We start from the raw sequence: 14,997 nt of genomic DNA on the forward strand, positions 1-14,997 counted from the left end.
GCAAGTCACGTTTTTATTTTTCCCTCATTTTCACCCCAATTATAACTCAAAACAGACCAATTTTTCCACATACAGTATCTGTTTTTGAATAACATGAATTCGAATGCGATTTACATATGTCATTTACAAGGTTTAAAATTGTTATGTTCACCTTTAATATACTATGCATGTTTTAAAGCACTTGCACAGAACATTGCAAAAAATGCACTTTCGTCAAGCATCCCCTAATCGCCTGTTGATTGTGGACAACGAGGCTGCGTGAATAATTTCGGTGGACTTTGATGCATTATGAAAAGAAGGAGACGGCTTGACTTATCTCCTTAAGCCCTTAGATGTGTGCTTGAACAAGATGTCGGCAAATTGAATAATTGACGAGGAGAAAGGAGAAGATGTCCGGATCTCAAATTTGAGGAGCTATTTGGCGTGTCAGATAGTGACGATGACTTATAGGGCTTTTCGACAAATTCTTATTCAGCTGTGTCAAAAAATAAAAAATACACCTCTAAGCTAGGTAAAATCTCAAAATATGAAAACTATTAGTCCTTCAGATGTGTTAAATCCAGCTTTTATTTTCCAATAGGACTCAACCGATTTCCTTTTTGTTCCTTGTTCTCATCTCAAAATGGCGTGCCAACAGGCTCTTGTCATATAAGCATTTTCCCTTATTAGCAAAGCCAGTCCTTCCCAACAGCAGGAATTTTCCTCCCTGTGGTCACGTCACTGGAAATGTTGACACTCAACCAAACTGTGCCTTAAAAAAAAAAAACAAAAAAAAACAGGAGTCAGAATTCCAGTCTCCTCTCCTTCATTGATATGATCAGTTTTGCCTCTCATGCATATGCAGAACTATTCATTCAACGACCGGCAACAAAGTGAAATGATGTAACTTTTAAAGGTCATGTTTTTGATGGCATCAATATTTTTATTATTTTAAATGCAATATGTGGGCCAACCTGCACGTTTGCCTCATGTTGAAGCTCAGCTCACGTTTCAAAAACGTGTTTGGATGATTCCAGACTCTGAATTGTCACTAGGTGACACTAATGAGGCCAAGCGCCATAGAAAATGAATGAATGTATGAGGGTCAACTGGGGACACTGAAATAAAGAGAATATTTTTTTTCCTAAAAGCATACTTTGAACGTCTGGAACGAAGCACTCGGGTAAAATGGGATTACCTCAGCTCCGTTTTTCCGAGAAATCCTGCATTTAAGGTTGGCATTGGGAAAAAGTAATTTTCTTTGAGTTGGGCACTTGATTCTTCCACTTGGTGTAGTCAGTAAAGTGCCTCCATTTCTGTTCCACTCATTCAATCCCAAGTAGCACATAAAATAATGTGCAAAGACTGAAGATACACTTAAGGGCATTTGGATCGAGTAGCTTTCACAGTGTTAACCTGGAGATTTACACAATATCCATATGTCTATTTTGAGGAGGTTTTTCCAAATGACTATATATAGGACAAAACGAAGTTGCATACATTGGTGATACATTTTCACTCGTTTAAAGCACGGCTGCTTCAATGGCAAAAAAAAAAAGGTAATTAAATAATCTAATATCTTTTTAATCCCACCTAAAACTTTCAGAGAAAAACCCTCAACCAGAGGTTTTTATTGTCATTTAGATACTTTGTGTTATTGTGGCAGAAAGAAAAATAGTATTGATTTATATACAACAACAAAAAAGTCTCTTCACTCATTTATTTTCTTTAACAGATGCAGTTGTAACCATTTACCGTCTGCTGTATTTGTGACTGGTCCCAAATGCTGGCTGCGTCCTTTAGTTTCGACCATCTGGAGGTATGGTGCAGTTTTCTCATGTCAGTTGCCAAATATTTAGAAATCAAGATTAAAATAAAACATCAGACACCCTGGTTGTTGCAGACACGCTTAAACCCGATATCTTCTCGAGATTAGTTTGATAAAGAGCTTTGCAATGGCTTGCTACGTTAGCGTCTTTGTTGCTATCATTATCTGCGGCTGCATTCTCAGCTAGGTGCTTTGCATTGATGATGAAAGCTAAACTTCAGCTGCTTTTGTGGCAAGCTTCTTCTTACAAAGAATGCATGTCCTTCTACCTTCAATGGCCACTTGTTCTTTGTCTACTGGTCTTGTTGGACTCTGCAGCTAAAAATTAATTGCTGTTTATTTAAAAAGCAACATTACAGTTTTTGCATACAACTCACCTGCCACGGACTTAGTTGCGGAATGTTCTAATTTTTGAGCATCAATGTGTGTATGTGTGTGTTTGAGGGGTTGACTCGTTGACTCAGGGGAGGAGTCTGAGCATCACCAAGGCAACAGCCTCAGTTATGTAACATCATATGGTGTTGTGAAAACAAGGAATCCAACATTGTGTTCTTCACAGCATGGCTGGAAATGGAAAAAAAAAAAAACAACTCAAAAACTTGTTATATTGAAATCTGCAATCAGTGTTGTTGCTATGAGTTAATGCAATCGATCTTAAGTATTTTAAATTGCACTAAAAATCATACAAGTCCTTGATAATCATTAGAAATAGCATCATTGATGGGCCTTTTTTTTTAATATCACAGGGACTTTTCATGTTCTCATTTAGCTTTCCATCTGTGTTTATCACTATTACTTTAGGAAACATGGATAAAAAAAGCAATGCAGTCAAATTTAATCCAAATGTCCAACTTTGTGTCACACTAGTTAGGGCACAAGGATTGTCTTTCAAACACTAGGACTGTTTGCTTTCAATAAATATCTATTTTGGATTATTTTATTTTTATTTGTATTTTTTTTTTTTTTGCAAGGGGGGTGGAGGGCACGAGAACACTGATGAACATTCCATACATGAACATGATCACATCCCTCCACACAAGAGGCCGTTTGTTGCGCCGGGCAGCTGTGCTTATGTTCTTCAGGATATTATTAGCATGACTGTCATTCACTCATTGCGATGCTGCGGAGAAAGTCCCCTTCTTTAAAATGACTCCACACTGATGACATTACTGCAATGACAACAGGCTGGATCAAGTTTGCGAGTTTTTGGGTCAAGAACATATTTTCCAAGGCTGTACTTTGAAAAGAAAGGAAACTATGTGAACCACCAAATTTACTCTGCAAGTGAACCAACAGATTTGCAGGACCATAGTGGGGAAAAGCAGCGTTAGAAAATGGATGGATGGATTTTTATTTGTGGTTGGAGCATGTGGTGCCATTAATTTGTCTTGCGTCATCCTATTGTACTGTTACAGAATCTCAGCAAATGGAACGTAACATTTTAATACTTCAAACAACAATTTTTGGAGTGTGCTAAAAATACTGTGCAAACTGTCAACATGTTGTAGAAATTATAAGTTATTTTCGATCAGCTTGACACAATTTTTTTATCATCCTACACATTTTTTCCACATTACTGTATATATTTTTTTTCGTCCCCTTGCAGCAATTTCTCTCTCAATACATCTCTGTTAAGATGTGGGCGGGAGATAGCATGAGAGTGGTGGGGGGAAAAAGCCACATTTGTCATAACTGACAAACCTCTGCAACAACCGTTGTCCTTTTGGATTATAGTTGATTGCATTTATAGACATTTATAGATTTAATGACGCCCCTCATTAGGACTTACATAATAAAAATCAGTAGCCATGTTTAGATGTTGGAGCACAAAAACAACCTTGTTCCAAACGCTTGCGAAAAAGTTTCTCAATTCAAATAGGCTATTTGAAGTCGTAGCTGTAGCAGGTGAGTCATAAAGTGCAAACTGAGCCAGGAGTCCCACTCTGCAGTCTGCAGGAAGCCTGTAATGCGACAGTGGGTGGCTGTCACGCAATCACTTATTAAAGGTAATGCCTTACTGCGGTAACCTTGCTTTGCATTTGTATTTCTTGCAACTAGGAGTAAAATAAGTACTGTATAACAAACAGAAATGTCAAAACGTATGCCTTTTAAAACATTGTCTCATAGTGTTACATCTAGCTCAACCTTCTAGAAGAATTGAAAGTATGTAAACAAGGAACTGCTACTAGCTGGTGAACCTAAGGATGTGTCCATGATGCTTTGCTGTTTAAATGAAAGAATGGTGCCTGGCTGAAATATATTTACTATATTTAAACTAATTTCATAAGAACCAATACTGTTGAGCAAAAAATAGCCCTACCTTTAAGGTTCTGTGATGTGTCATAGCAGAACCAACGCATGGCGGGTATAAAGCATGGAATACTGGGCAGGGGATCCAAATAAAAATGTGACGTCATGACCAAATGTCCATGGATTCGGTTTTCATGTTCTCAGAACAATCGATAGATCGATAGATGCTCACCTCTACAATGGATGGATGGATTGCTCAATAGATAGCATCGTATATCAATTGTTGATGGGATCCAAAATACACTTTAAAAAGTAGCATCCTTGCAAAAATCCTTTGAAAGTGATGATCAAATTCTGTATATATTTCAGTAAAATATACTGTAATTTTATAAAACAAATTTGCATTGGCCAGTAAATTGTATTACTCCATAAACGATCTCACTAATATTAGAATAGTTCGACCCAAACTGTCACTATACCACCTAGAAACGTATCAGTCTATTGACTTTTTTTAAAATTTACAATTAAGTGTTGACAAGTCTTTGGTTCATATGATATTCTTTCTTTTTTTTTCTTTTTGTCCCCCAAATGCTTTGCACAAGTTAAATTCAAGACTCAAAGAGTTTATTCTCGTGTGCACAGTGTAAAAACAAGTTTCTCGATACAATGAAATTGTTACTTGGCTGTCCACACAAATTTTGTAAAAAAAAGAAAACGTGCTAAGTTAAGACAAAAAGTAAAAACAACACACAAGGAGCAGAGCACAAGTATGAACCGTAAATGGGTAGGTTATGTACAGATACGGTAATTTGCAAGTGTGCATTGGTCGATAAAATAAAGTGCATGCGTGCATTGTAAGTTAGGTACAGCTATTTAAGTGGTGTGCAAAAGGAGCAGCATAAATAGTGCAAAAGAAGAATTGAGAAATAAGGTGATGGTGCTTAAATATTATCCATTCATCTCATCTGTAGAAATTTACCATTTTACAAACATCCTGAGCATTTCGGGATGTATTAATAACTTGATATGTCTGTCTGTCCGTCCGAATTCATAAATTTCATCCGTACATTCATATCATTAAAGGTTACCCAACTTCTCATATACTTATGAAATCCGATTTAAAAAAAAATATTGACTAACGTTTATACAAAAGGCCCTAGCGCTATGTCACGCTTTTACGTACGTAACGCAAATGGCGGAAGCACACATGAACAACTTAGGCAAACCGCTGCTAATGTGCTCTCTTTGATCATGAAAGCATTATTATTAACCGCGAGTGCCTATTTGCGGCCAACTAGAAGAGACTTCCTGCTGGCGATCCAGACAGAAAGATCCGCTGTTGTGTCCCTTCCGCGGGTTAGTGCATGGGAAAGCCCGGGCGGTGGTGGCGGAGGGGCACAACGTGACCTGACAACAAGGAACCTCCGGGAAAACCGTCAATCCTAAACTATGCAACGAGGAGAGAGAGGATGAGGCTCCGCTAAGGGGTTGCACGTGCATCAACATGTCACTGTGGCGCCATACTAGGACCATGTACACGCCGTTTTGTGGCTATCATGCAACGTTTTTTGTGTTTTTCTCGTAATAGAAACATGTACTAAAAACGAATGAGCATTAGCTTCGGCGAGTGATTTGAAGTCAAGGGCGCTGCGGCCATTGCGAACCCCCTACCAGCACTGGCGGACACCCGGTGGCTGGGAGGCGGAGACGGGACCCCCGGTGACGTCAGTGGGCCTGTCTGTTTCCTGCAATAGAAAGTAAGGGAGAAGGTGAAGGCACAATTCCGGAGCTGAAGCCCCTCTTTCGTCGCTGTAAAGGTGCGTTACAACAGTCATTAGCTAAACACGTCCGGTGTGTAGAAATAAAACAGATTCAGGGTGCGCTTGATTTATTTTTATGCGTGTGTTTCCCACCCTCGTGAGAGACACTACCCGGGCGGGTTTCTACTCTCGCGTGTTCCAGGTCTCTTCACTCTCTGAAAGCTTTTTCTTTTTTTTAATTCGTTGTTTCGTCATTTATGCCGCCAACGTAAACGTTCACGTGGAAACGAGGCTACCCTCGGCGTCCCGCACGATGCGACGGGAGTAAATTGCTAACGCGTGCTTGACCACTACGGTAACTTAACTCTTCATTGTGTTCGGCTGCCTTTTTATTTTTTTATTTTCTGATTGGAGGTAAGCTCCTGTTTGATTTTTCCTCGCCCGGGTGCATGTGCTGAGCCGCAGATGCCAATTTTGTGCTAAACGTGCATGCGTGATTGGGTTTTGTTGTCTGAAGGGAAGCGTTCCATTTAGCTGTTGCAGCGAGAGCGAGGGGTTTTCCCTGGCTCCGCCCTCTCTTGCAGGGCGTTCACGTGTTGCAACAAAATACGCGTTTTCCCAATGCATTTGGCTTGCCTCATCTCATCCCGGATTTAGCAATAAATATAATCCAAACTGTTTTACACAACTCCCGCTGAAACGCAGATCGTCTCCAAATCGTCACGCGCGCTCATTCATCGCAGTGCGCATAATTGCACAAGCCGTTATTTTACATAATGGCTCTGATGGGTCCACGGGCGTGCTTGGAAATGCCTCATTAGTCAGGTGTTTTCCGACCAGAGGCGTTCGGGCTTTTCCGATGATGGTGTTTTTTTGGGGTTAGCATCGGGGTGTTTCCTCAAACATCCCGCACACGCACTGAGGGGCGAGAGAGGGGGGTAAGACAGACTTGCAGACAGACAGACAGGCGTGCGCGTCTCTCTCCTCCGCCTCGTCAGCGTCGTCAAACCTGCTCTGGAGAATCCCAAGAGTGCATCCAGGTGAGCGGCTCGTCGTGTGGCATGCATGCTGATGGAACTTGAGAATAAACCTGGATGTATGCAAGCGGGTGATGCAGCCAAGGCTGCTGTTCTCATCCGATGATGTCATTGCTCTAGCGCCACATGTAGCAAGTGTATGGAGAGAAAAAGCATCCACTTGTAGTAAGTGTTATGTAATAACGGCGGAGGGCAAACAAAGGATGATTCCTAAAGCAATGCTGCTCACTGCAAGGTGCAGGTGTTGATTTGTCTCAGTCGGACTTGATAGGGATGATGCAAGGGAGCGAAAACAGCAACATGCCATTTATTGTTTATATTTTCGAAAACATGATACCTACAATTTTTTTTTTTTACCTCGATTCTTATGTGGGCATGTGCGGCATTACTTTTCACAGCCACATGGTCTTTACATGTACATTTTCTCCGGAACATCTTCATCATCTATTTTTTTCCATTCTGTTATTTTGGCCCACATCTGAATTTGCAGGAAATCTTTTCCTTTTTATGTAACTTCATTTATCCTGCGAACTTAAACGAGGCCACACATGTGATGATGGTTGTCCTCTGTGTCACCCTGAGTGTTCATTGCACATAGAGCTTTTATTGTTCGCGTCTTTCATCAATGGAGAGGAGAAAGCCACATGTCAATCAGGCTGTTTTTCCCCCCAAAAACTTAGCGGCAGGTTGCATCTGATGCTGATACAAGATGGTATATTACAGTGGTTGTTAACCTTTTTTCAGTGGTATATTCCCTGTGAAACATTTTAATTTAGCCAAATATTTCCTTTACAATCTTATGATCTATGTGCCTCCCTCATCTAAGCAAGTATTGTTTTTTTTAAAATATGAATTAAGCAGCAAAATCCACAAATTTTATCCATCACGGGGCAGCCATTTTTTCACTGTTCGCTAATTATGAAAAACTGTTGCTCAGGGTTTTGGTAGTGGCCAATCTCAATTTACTTAGTTTGGTCATGTGATGTTCACAAGCTAAACCGTGATTGGTCATTTCCTGAGCACAGAGTAACTGCGGTCTCATTTTCAGTCAACAGGAATTGGCAAAATGAATGCCTCCTCTAATGGATAAAAACAGGTGAAGTTTGCAACCCAAATTAATGCAAGAAGCAATATTACTCAAAATGATGCATTTAGACTAGTAGGGCAGGCATTGATTTTATTGATTTAAAGAAAAAAATGGGCTTGCGTTCCCCTTGAAAGCAGAATTCTGTCATCTGTGTCTGACTCATCAAAATGAGGAACTGCATTTGTAGTTAAATGTTTTATTCAGCATCTCCAGGAGATAGAGCACCTATTTTAGTTCTGCCTCATCTGTTGGCAAGACACTAATGACAATGCTCACATAAAAATTAAATAAAGGCAAAACACCATTTTGCAAAGGAGTCACACTTACACAAATCAGCAGTCAGATTTATGTTCCACTTAATTTGCTCTTAATTTGAAAAAATACACTATCTATCTATCTATCTATCTATCTATCTATCTATCTATCTATCTATCTATCTATCTATCTATCTATCTATCTATCTATCTATCTATCTATCTATCTATCTATCTATCTATCTATCTGTCTGTCTGTCTGTCTGTCTGTCTGTCTGTCTGTCTGTCTGTCTGTCTGTCTGTCTGTCTGTCTGTCTGTCTGTCTGTATATATATATATATATGTATATTTGGACCTTCATGTGACAGTGGGAAAAGCGACATTGCACGCCACTACAGAGGACCTCTGATTAGCCAGAGCACCTGTTTGAGGGTGAACTTCAATCAGCAGCTCTGTCCGAGACTCGCGCACAGCTGCTAAATGACAGAATACAAGGGCAGCATAGTGCAGCATTTCTGCATTCTGACTCGTGCATTTTTGTTATAGATGTATGCAGACGCCTCCGCAACAGGTCGCAGCTCCTCTCAATGTCTGACAGTTGCACCCAGTTTTCCCAAGATGCACATGTGAACTGAGAAGGAAAGATGCCGCGTACCAAGCAGAACAACCCCAAAAATCTAAAAGGTGAGGCCTTGAATGTCTTGGTCATAGCATTGCTGCATTTCCACTCCTGAGATGTCTTCTCAATCTGAATTCATATCTTAAAAACAGCTCTCATGAAAGCAGTCTAGGTAGTTCTATACTTTTGTATTTTTTAAATAAAAACATGACAGTCCTCATTAAATATACTGTATATTGTAATTGTTCTTGGAAAAAAAAATGTTTTGGTACAGGTGTGCCCGATGCTGGGCTATTATTTTAGTAGTTCCAAAATGACACTAACAATATCCAACCAATCACAAACAGATTGATGATTAAAATAAAATCTGTCTTTTTTTCTTGTTATTTTGTAATTTTCTATTAGGACTGGGTGATATTTTTAAAAAGTGCCACAGTATTTCATATCAGTATTTCATATAAGTCAATATTGATATATTTTGAATATTGTTTAATTTTAATTCTTCAAAATTAGGGCCCTGGGGAAAAAAAAGCAGAATTAAGATCTTTTTATTTTAAAATATAATAAATAACTTAAGCGGTCAAAACCATTAAAATTGACAAAGCATCAATTAAAAAAAAAGCGAGTCAAGACAAAAATGAAACATAACACAACTAAGAAAAGGAAAACAACTCAGGTATTTTTGCCTTGCCTTATGATATCTGCACTTTTTTTTTTACCCATTTGTTTCACCATTTAAGAGCGAGCTTATGAAAGTAAAGATGTATTATCTTAGTGAAATCTGCTTATTATATTGATACATTTTGCTTCCTTGTTTTTTTTTTTTATTTTGGTTTAAACAGTATTGTAATCCCTTGGGGAATTTCGGTGCAGCTGGACATGTATTTGCCACATTTGACTTCTTAAGTATAAATGCAAGCTTTGTTGTTTTGACATTGTCATCGCTTAATTTTGTTTTTAATGGAGGGGCGTGTTGATTTGTCTTATAGTTGTGACGTTTGGTGTTCAAAATTGTCATCGCTATAAAAGATGTCACCCAAAGGCTCTAAATTAAACATCGGCGAGCGTGAATGCATCACTGACATCATGAATTGAAGAAAAAGACCCAATCTGCTGAATTCGATTCAATTTGAACCTCGCTATTTGTTATCATGTAGTTAGTTGTGTGGTTTGAGTCTGCGGTTTTGCATTTGATAGTTCTTTTTGTCGTACTTCGCCGATGACAGCGTTTACAGATCCAGACCTTTTATGTAACAATGCACGAGGGCTTTGATCATTCCAGCAGTGTCGTATAGCAAAGCTAAGGCTGATGGAGCATATGTAAGCCCGAGCGTCTTGCCACCCATTGGCTGAAAGGGCACGCGTGTTATGTTGTGAACCGACAGATTCGTGTGTCAACAGACGTTTGCTGTTCACAGATCTGGGAAATTGTAGCGTTACATGCTGGGTGCGAAAGTATGCATCGGCGCCATTCCCCAACAGCGGATCTGCACGGCAAATTTCCCAACGCCTCTGAGCACCTCTTGTTGATTTGTCACATAAACAGCTAGTCAAACAATGGAAACAGTGAGAAGTAGAAGTGTGCTGAAGACAAAGGAATCGGCAGCCAACTTGCACATGATGTTATTTTAATGTAAGCTTGCCCCTGTGTTCTAATGAGGGAGGCTGTGCCACTGCAGCTGCTGCAGTGTCTTGTTTTTATTTATTTATTTTTATTTTCATTTGCTGGTGATTCATCTGGACTACAAATGATGCTAGTTTGACAGTAATTTGAACAAGATGGAACCTCCAGATTCAGAAACTCAAGAATATGGTTTAGATTTTCTTTGCTTTTGTTGGAAATGTCAACATAATATAACTTTGAAGATGGGTGTTTTAAACCCTTCAATACACAGAGAACATCCATGTTTACTTCCTATCGGTCTAATGCTTAGCGAAGACTTTTTTTTTTTTTTTTTTGCATCTCAAACTTTTCTTCCTGAGCTCCATTTGAGGCCTTACCTCCATTGGCCAGGAAATGCTAATGGAGAGGCACGCTGTCACATGCACAAACTCATCTGTGGAAAATGTCTTTTCCCGGAAACTCTCAGAATCCTTCTCATACTCCCACGATAGCCATCACATGATTCTGTCCCCATGTTTGAAGAACAAACTGACCTTATTTTGACCAATACGAGAACTAGAATGTCTCATATAAAAATCTTATCCTTTAAATGATTTTAAAGCAGTATTTTCAGGGAGTAGACGTGTGTAAAAGAACCAAAAGGTTTTTTTTTTTTTTTTTTTAAATATGCATTGATACGCTTAATCCCCTTTGTATTTTTCTCAAAGGGGAAGTCAAGTCAAAATGTGATAGCGGCATGCCTCGTTTTATTCATTTTCATAAGTATCTGTGAACTTCACATTTGATACCAAATCAACACACCACATTAAAAAAAAAGTCATATTCAGTCACTAAAAAAATTCTAGTCAATTATGTTGTCATTATACATGGTACAGATCTCTAGCGTTAGCACTACTCGCTACCTACCACAACCAAGACAGAAAAATGTCCAATAATGCATTAAACGTTAATGATGGCAAATGTCTAAACTATATGGACTTTCTATTAACACTTTCATATTTAGAATTTTCACTCATCTTGTATCATATAAAAGATTGATTTCCATTCCTTACTTAGAATTACAAGTATGTAAAATATGTGTTGTATTTATGGCGACACTGCCATCCAATGGTTACAGTTATCACTACACTGCTCAACTGACAATATTAGATAAGCACTAGTCAAGGTTGTCAGCTACTCTGCATAAAAATCGTATTTGTTGAGAACTTGATTTTTTATTATTTATTTCAAAAAACGAGATTTCTCATCCATGGCACTGAAAGCGTTCCAGTATAAATGCTGAAATATCAAGAAGAATGTCTGGGTTGAAATTACATTGATATTTTACTTAATCATAATAACTGGTCCATTTCCAATACTGATCAAAATGAAAAGGTTTCCATCCTCCATTCTAGTGGGTGGTATGTTGATGAATCAAAATAAAGAATAAAGTAGCAGTTTAGATCCAACACACTATTTTTGTGGAAAAAGGCAAATTACTTACATTTCAAAACTGAATAAATATGTAGAAATGACACTTGAAAGTCTCTTTTTATCATTCTTTCAAAGAAGACTGTAGTTGATAATGCCAATTCTTTGCACATCTATAGATTGAAGAAGAAATCATTGTTAATCAAATCAAATCATTTTGAACTGAGAATCGTTTTGAATCAAAAATTGATTCTGAATTGAACCGTGGACCCAAAATCAGAACAGAATCAAATCGTGAGACAATTAAAGATTCCCGCCCCTAGTCCTAAACGCAGTATTTTGATCAATATTGTGATTTTGGAGTATGAAATAAGCAAAATGCACCAGTTTTGACTAAAAATGACACTGTTGCTGAAGATCAGGTAATGACCAATCAGAAAGCCGCTGAGCCATGATTGGTTGTTACCAGAGCAACTGCGATCTTTAAATTAGCCAGAGATGCAAGGCAATGTGAAATTAAAACAAGGAGCCCTTTCTAACCCGACCAAATCTGTTAGAGCAGGAGATGACATGGTTGTTCCTTGCGCTATTGTACAGACCATATCTTTTGCGCAATTTTCCCATGTATGAATTAATCACTCAACTTTGAGTATACCCACGGTTGCTTCATCAGTGAGTGAGCATGCCAGTTCCTAGTTATAGGACAAGTCCTGCTGTGTCTGAGGGCTGGTAAGTGGTTTCATAAACCACGGGGGTTGCAATCGCCCAGACCACATCAATTAAAGTTGCACTTACTATATATGAAAAGCAATAGTCTTATGAAAGCTCTTTCCTATCGGAACCAATCTGCTGCAGATCTTCTTCACTCACAGTTATGCAACTGTTGATCTTTCCGTTTCATTAGACAATAACTTTGGGCTACTGCGTGTGTGCTGTTTTGGGACATTGTACACGGTAATCTTGCAAGGCAATCAACAAGAGTAGAAAGTAAATGAAAGTGTTAAAAAGTTTTTCACTTAGGTCGTGAATTAATTTGTTAAATGAGGCCCGTTGTGGATGGTGAGGAGAAAATGGAATGTGCTGTCTGTCAAGTCTGCTGTGGTGATGTGGGAATCCAGACTGGAATCTGGAAACTGGGACTGGATTTTGGAATGAACACTTTTAAGATGTCCAGATAAACAGTGAGTCTGCCACTTGAGCACCCTAAAACGCTTAGGTCAAAATACAGTATACCCTAATTAATAGCCTAATTAATTTTTGACACAACTTTTTAATTTATTCGTTTGACCAAATATTGGGTTTGTCTAGGATCATTTATTTGACCCATTTTTTCAGTGAAATGAATGACCCATTAAACAACCCAAAACCTTTGGGTGTGTTTTAGGTAACTTATTTGGTCCAATGTTTCAGTTGAAATGAATAACCCACTAAACAACTCATTTTTTGTGAATGTATTTGGTACAAAACAATCCACTTTTGTTGTCGTAGTATTGTGGGTTATATATTTTACCCAACTTTTTGGGTGAAATGAATAAAGAAAACGTTATTCATTCGGCCGTTTCACCCAATTTTGTTGGTTGTTTTGTGGGTTATTCATTTGAAATCAACTTTTTGGGTCAAATTGATAAAACGCACAACAATGCAATTTCAGTAGGGTTGTTTTGTGGGTTAATCATTTGACCCGTCTTTGATCCAAAGGAGGTAAAAAAAACAAAACAAAACAAAAAAAAGTGTGGTCACGTGAATCATTTTGACCTATTGTTTACTTTTGTCTTTATCTGTTTTTGGGTTCAAAGTTTTATGAATAACCCACCAAACATTTTTGGTCAAATGAATGAAAATAAGTTGGGTGAAAATGACAAGATGGGTCAATATTAATTAATTCATTCATTTTTTTAAAACGTTGAGTCGAATGAGTAACCCACTAACCAACTAAAAAATATTGGGTTTGTTTTTGGCTCTTCGTTTGATTCAGTGTTTTTTTTTTTTTTTTTTTGTTGCTATCAACCTCACCCTATTTTAAAAGATGTTTGGTTGGCTATTCTTTTAACCCGTCTTTTTAGCTCAAATGAATAACTCAACAACCTTGGTCGAATTGATCCAAGTGGAGTCAGTCCCTTTTCAACCCATAATTGAGTTATTTTCACAGTTTTTAGAGAGTGGTTTTGAGTACATGCCCTACTTGTGGATGTCAGGCCCCAAAGCCCCATTACGGCATCACATTCTGACCACTGGAGGCATGATTATTATTTTATTTTAATAATACAGTATTACTGTTCCAGAACAACAACTTTTGCCATTGTTTTGATTTAACAAATTGCAATCAAAGAGGCGACTGGTGTAAACACGCACGGTGCAACATGGCTCGTCAGCTTTTGCTTACGTTGCGTCAGAATGTCGCATTTGGTCTTTCATATTTATATTTCCTATGTTAACCTTTGATTTGATCACTTTGAGTTACTGATCTGCTCATAATTGGCAGATTGCATGAACCCCGTTTGTTTTTGATGATTCCTCTGGTTACTTTAGCTGAGCGTTCCCGGCTGGATTTCGAACCCAATCATAATAAATGACCACATACTGTAAACAGCAGCAAGGGGCAATTGGCCACTAAGTTTGACTGCGCATCTTTATTTTCATTTTTCTTTTCCCTAAGGATGGAAAATCTTAGTCACAGGTGTTTTACAATCAGTGGTGAGTTTAGAGACTAATTCATGGAGCGGCTTAATAATAGAAAGATGAATGATGGAAAATAGCAAAGGCAGGTTCAGAGATTGAATTTGGAACGTTTGGTATTATTGTTTGAAGTATAGCTTCAGCTCCTCAATAAAACTTTTTTTTAATTCTGTCTTTCTCACGCTACAATACTGGCTGCTGAAGGCACAATATGGTGTTCATTTGGCAAAAAAAAAGGATTTTAGAGTTTCATGTCATCTTTTTTCTGTGCGGTTATTTTTCTTTTTGAGTGAGTCACTCTAACGTCACTTGAGTGAAAACAGCAAACTTTTTGTGCGATTTCCTCGCAAATTAGCATTCGGGCATTTAAAACAACTTTACAAGCCTATAAGCAGATGTAACAAAACTTCCATTTTCACAGCAGCTAAATGTTATTATCCACGCTGTCCGTATTATCCGTGTGTATTTTTCCT

General features: G+C 38.3%; 1 protein-coding gene and 1 long non-coding RNA gene across 2 annotated transcripts in view; one reads left to right on the forward strand and one right to left on the reverse strand.

Annotated features, from left to right (window-relative positions):
* Positions 1–605: 605 nt before the first annotated feature.
* Positions 606–6,956, reverse strand: LOC148406414 (uncharacterized). The gene is made up of 3 exons (XR_015863982.1): positions 6,827–6,956; positions 5,729–5,802; positions 606–751 (listed from the first exon to the last, which is right to left on the reverse strand). It is a non-coding gene; the product is annotated as an uncharacterized LOC148406414 (long non-coding RNA).
* The window catches only part of hivep1 (HIVEP zinc finger 1), a 58,193-nt gene continuing 48,929 nt past the window's right edge, over positions 5,734–14,997 (forward strand). The window contains exons 1-2 of the mRNA XM_088404864.1: positions 5,734–5,874; positions 8,742–8,879. Of these exons, the coding sequence (XP_088260990.1) occupies positions 8,840–8,879 (40 nt within the window). The 5' untranslated portion in view covers positions 5,734–5,874; positions 8,742–8,839. The remainder of the gene's footprint in view (positions 5,875–8,741; positions 8,880–14,997) is intronic.

The sequence above is a fragment of the Hippichthys cyanospilos genome, chromosome 21, assembly GCF_059441005.1.
Source record: "Hippichthys cyanospilos isolate Australia breed blue-spotted pipefish chromosome 21, RoL_Hcya_1.0, whole genome shotgun sequence".
Lineage (NCBI taxonomy): Eukaryota > Metazoa > Chordata > Actinopteri > Syngnathiformes > Syngnathidae > Hippichthys > Hippichthys cyanospilos.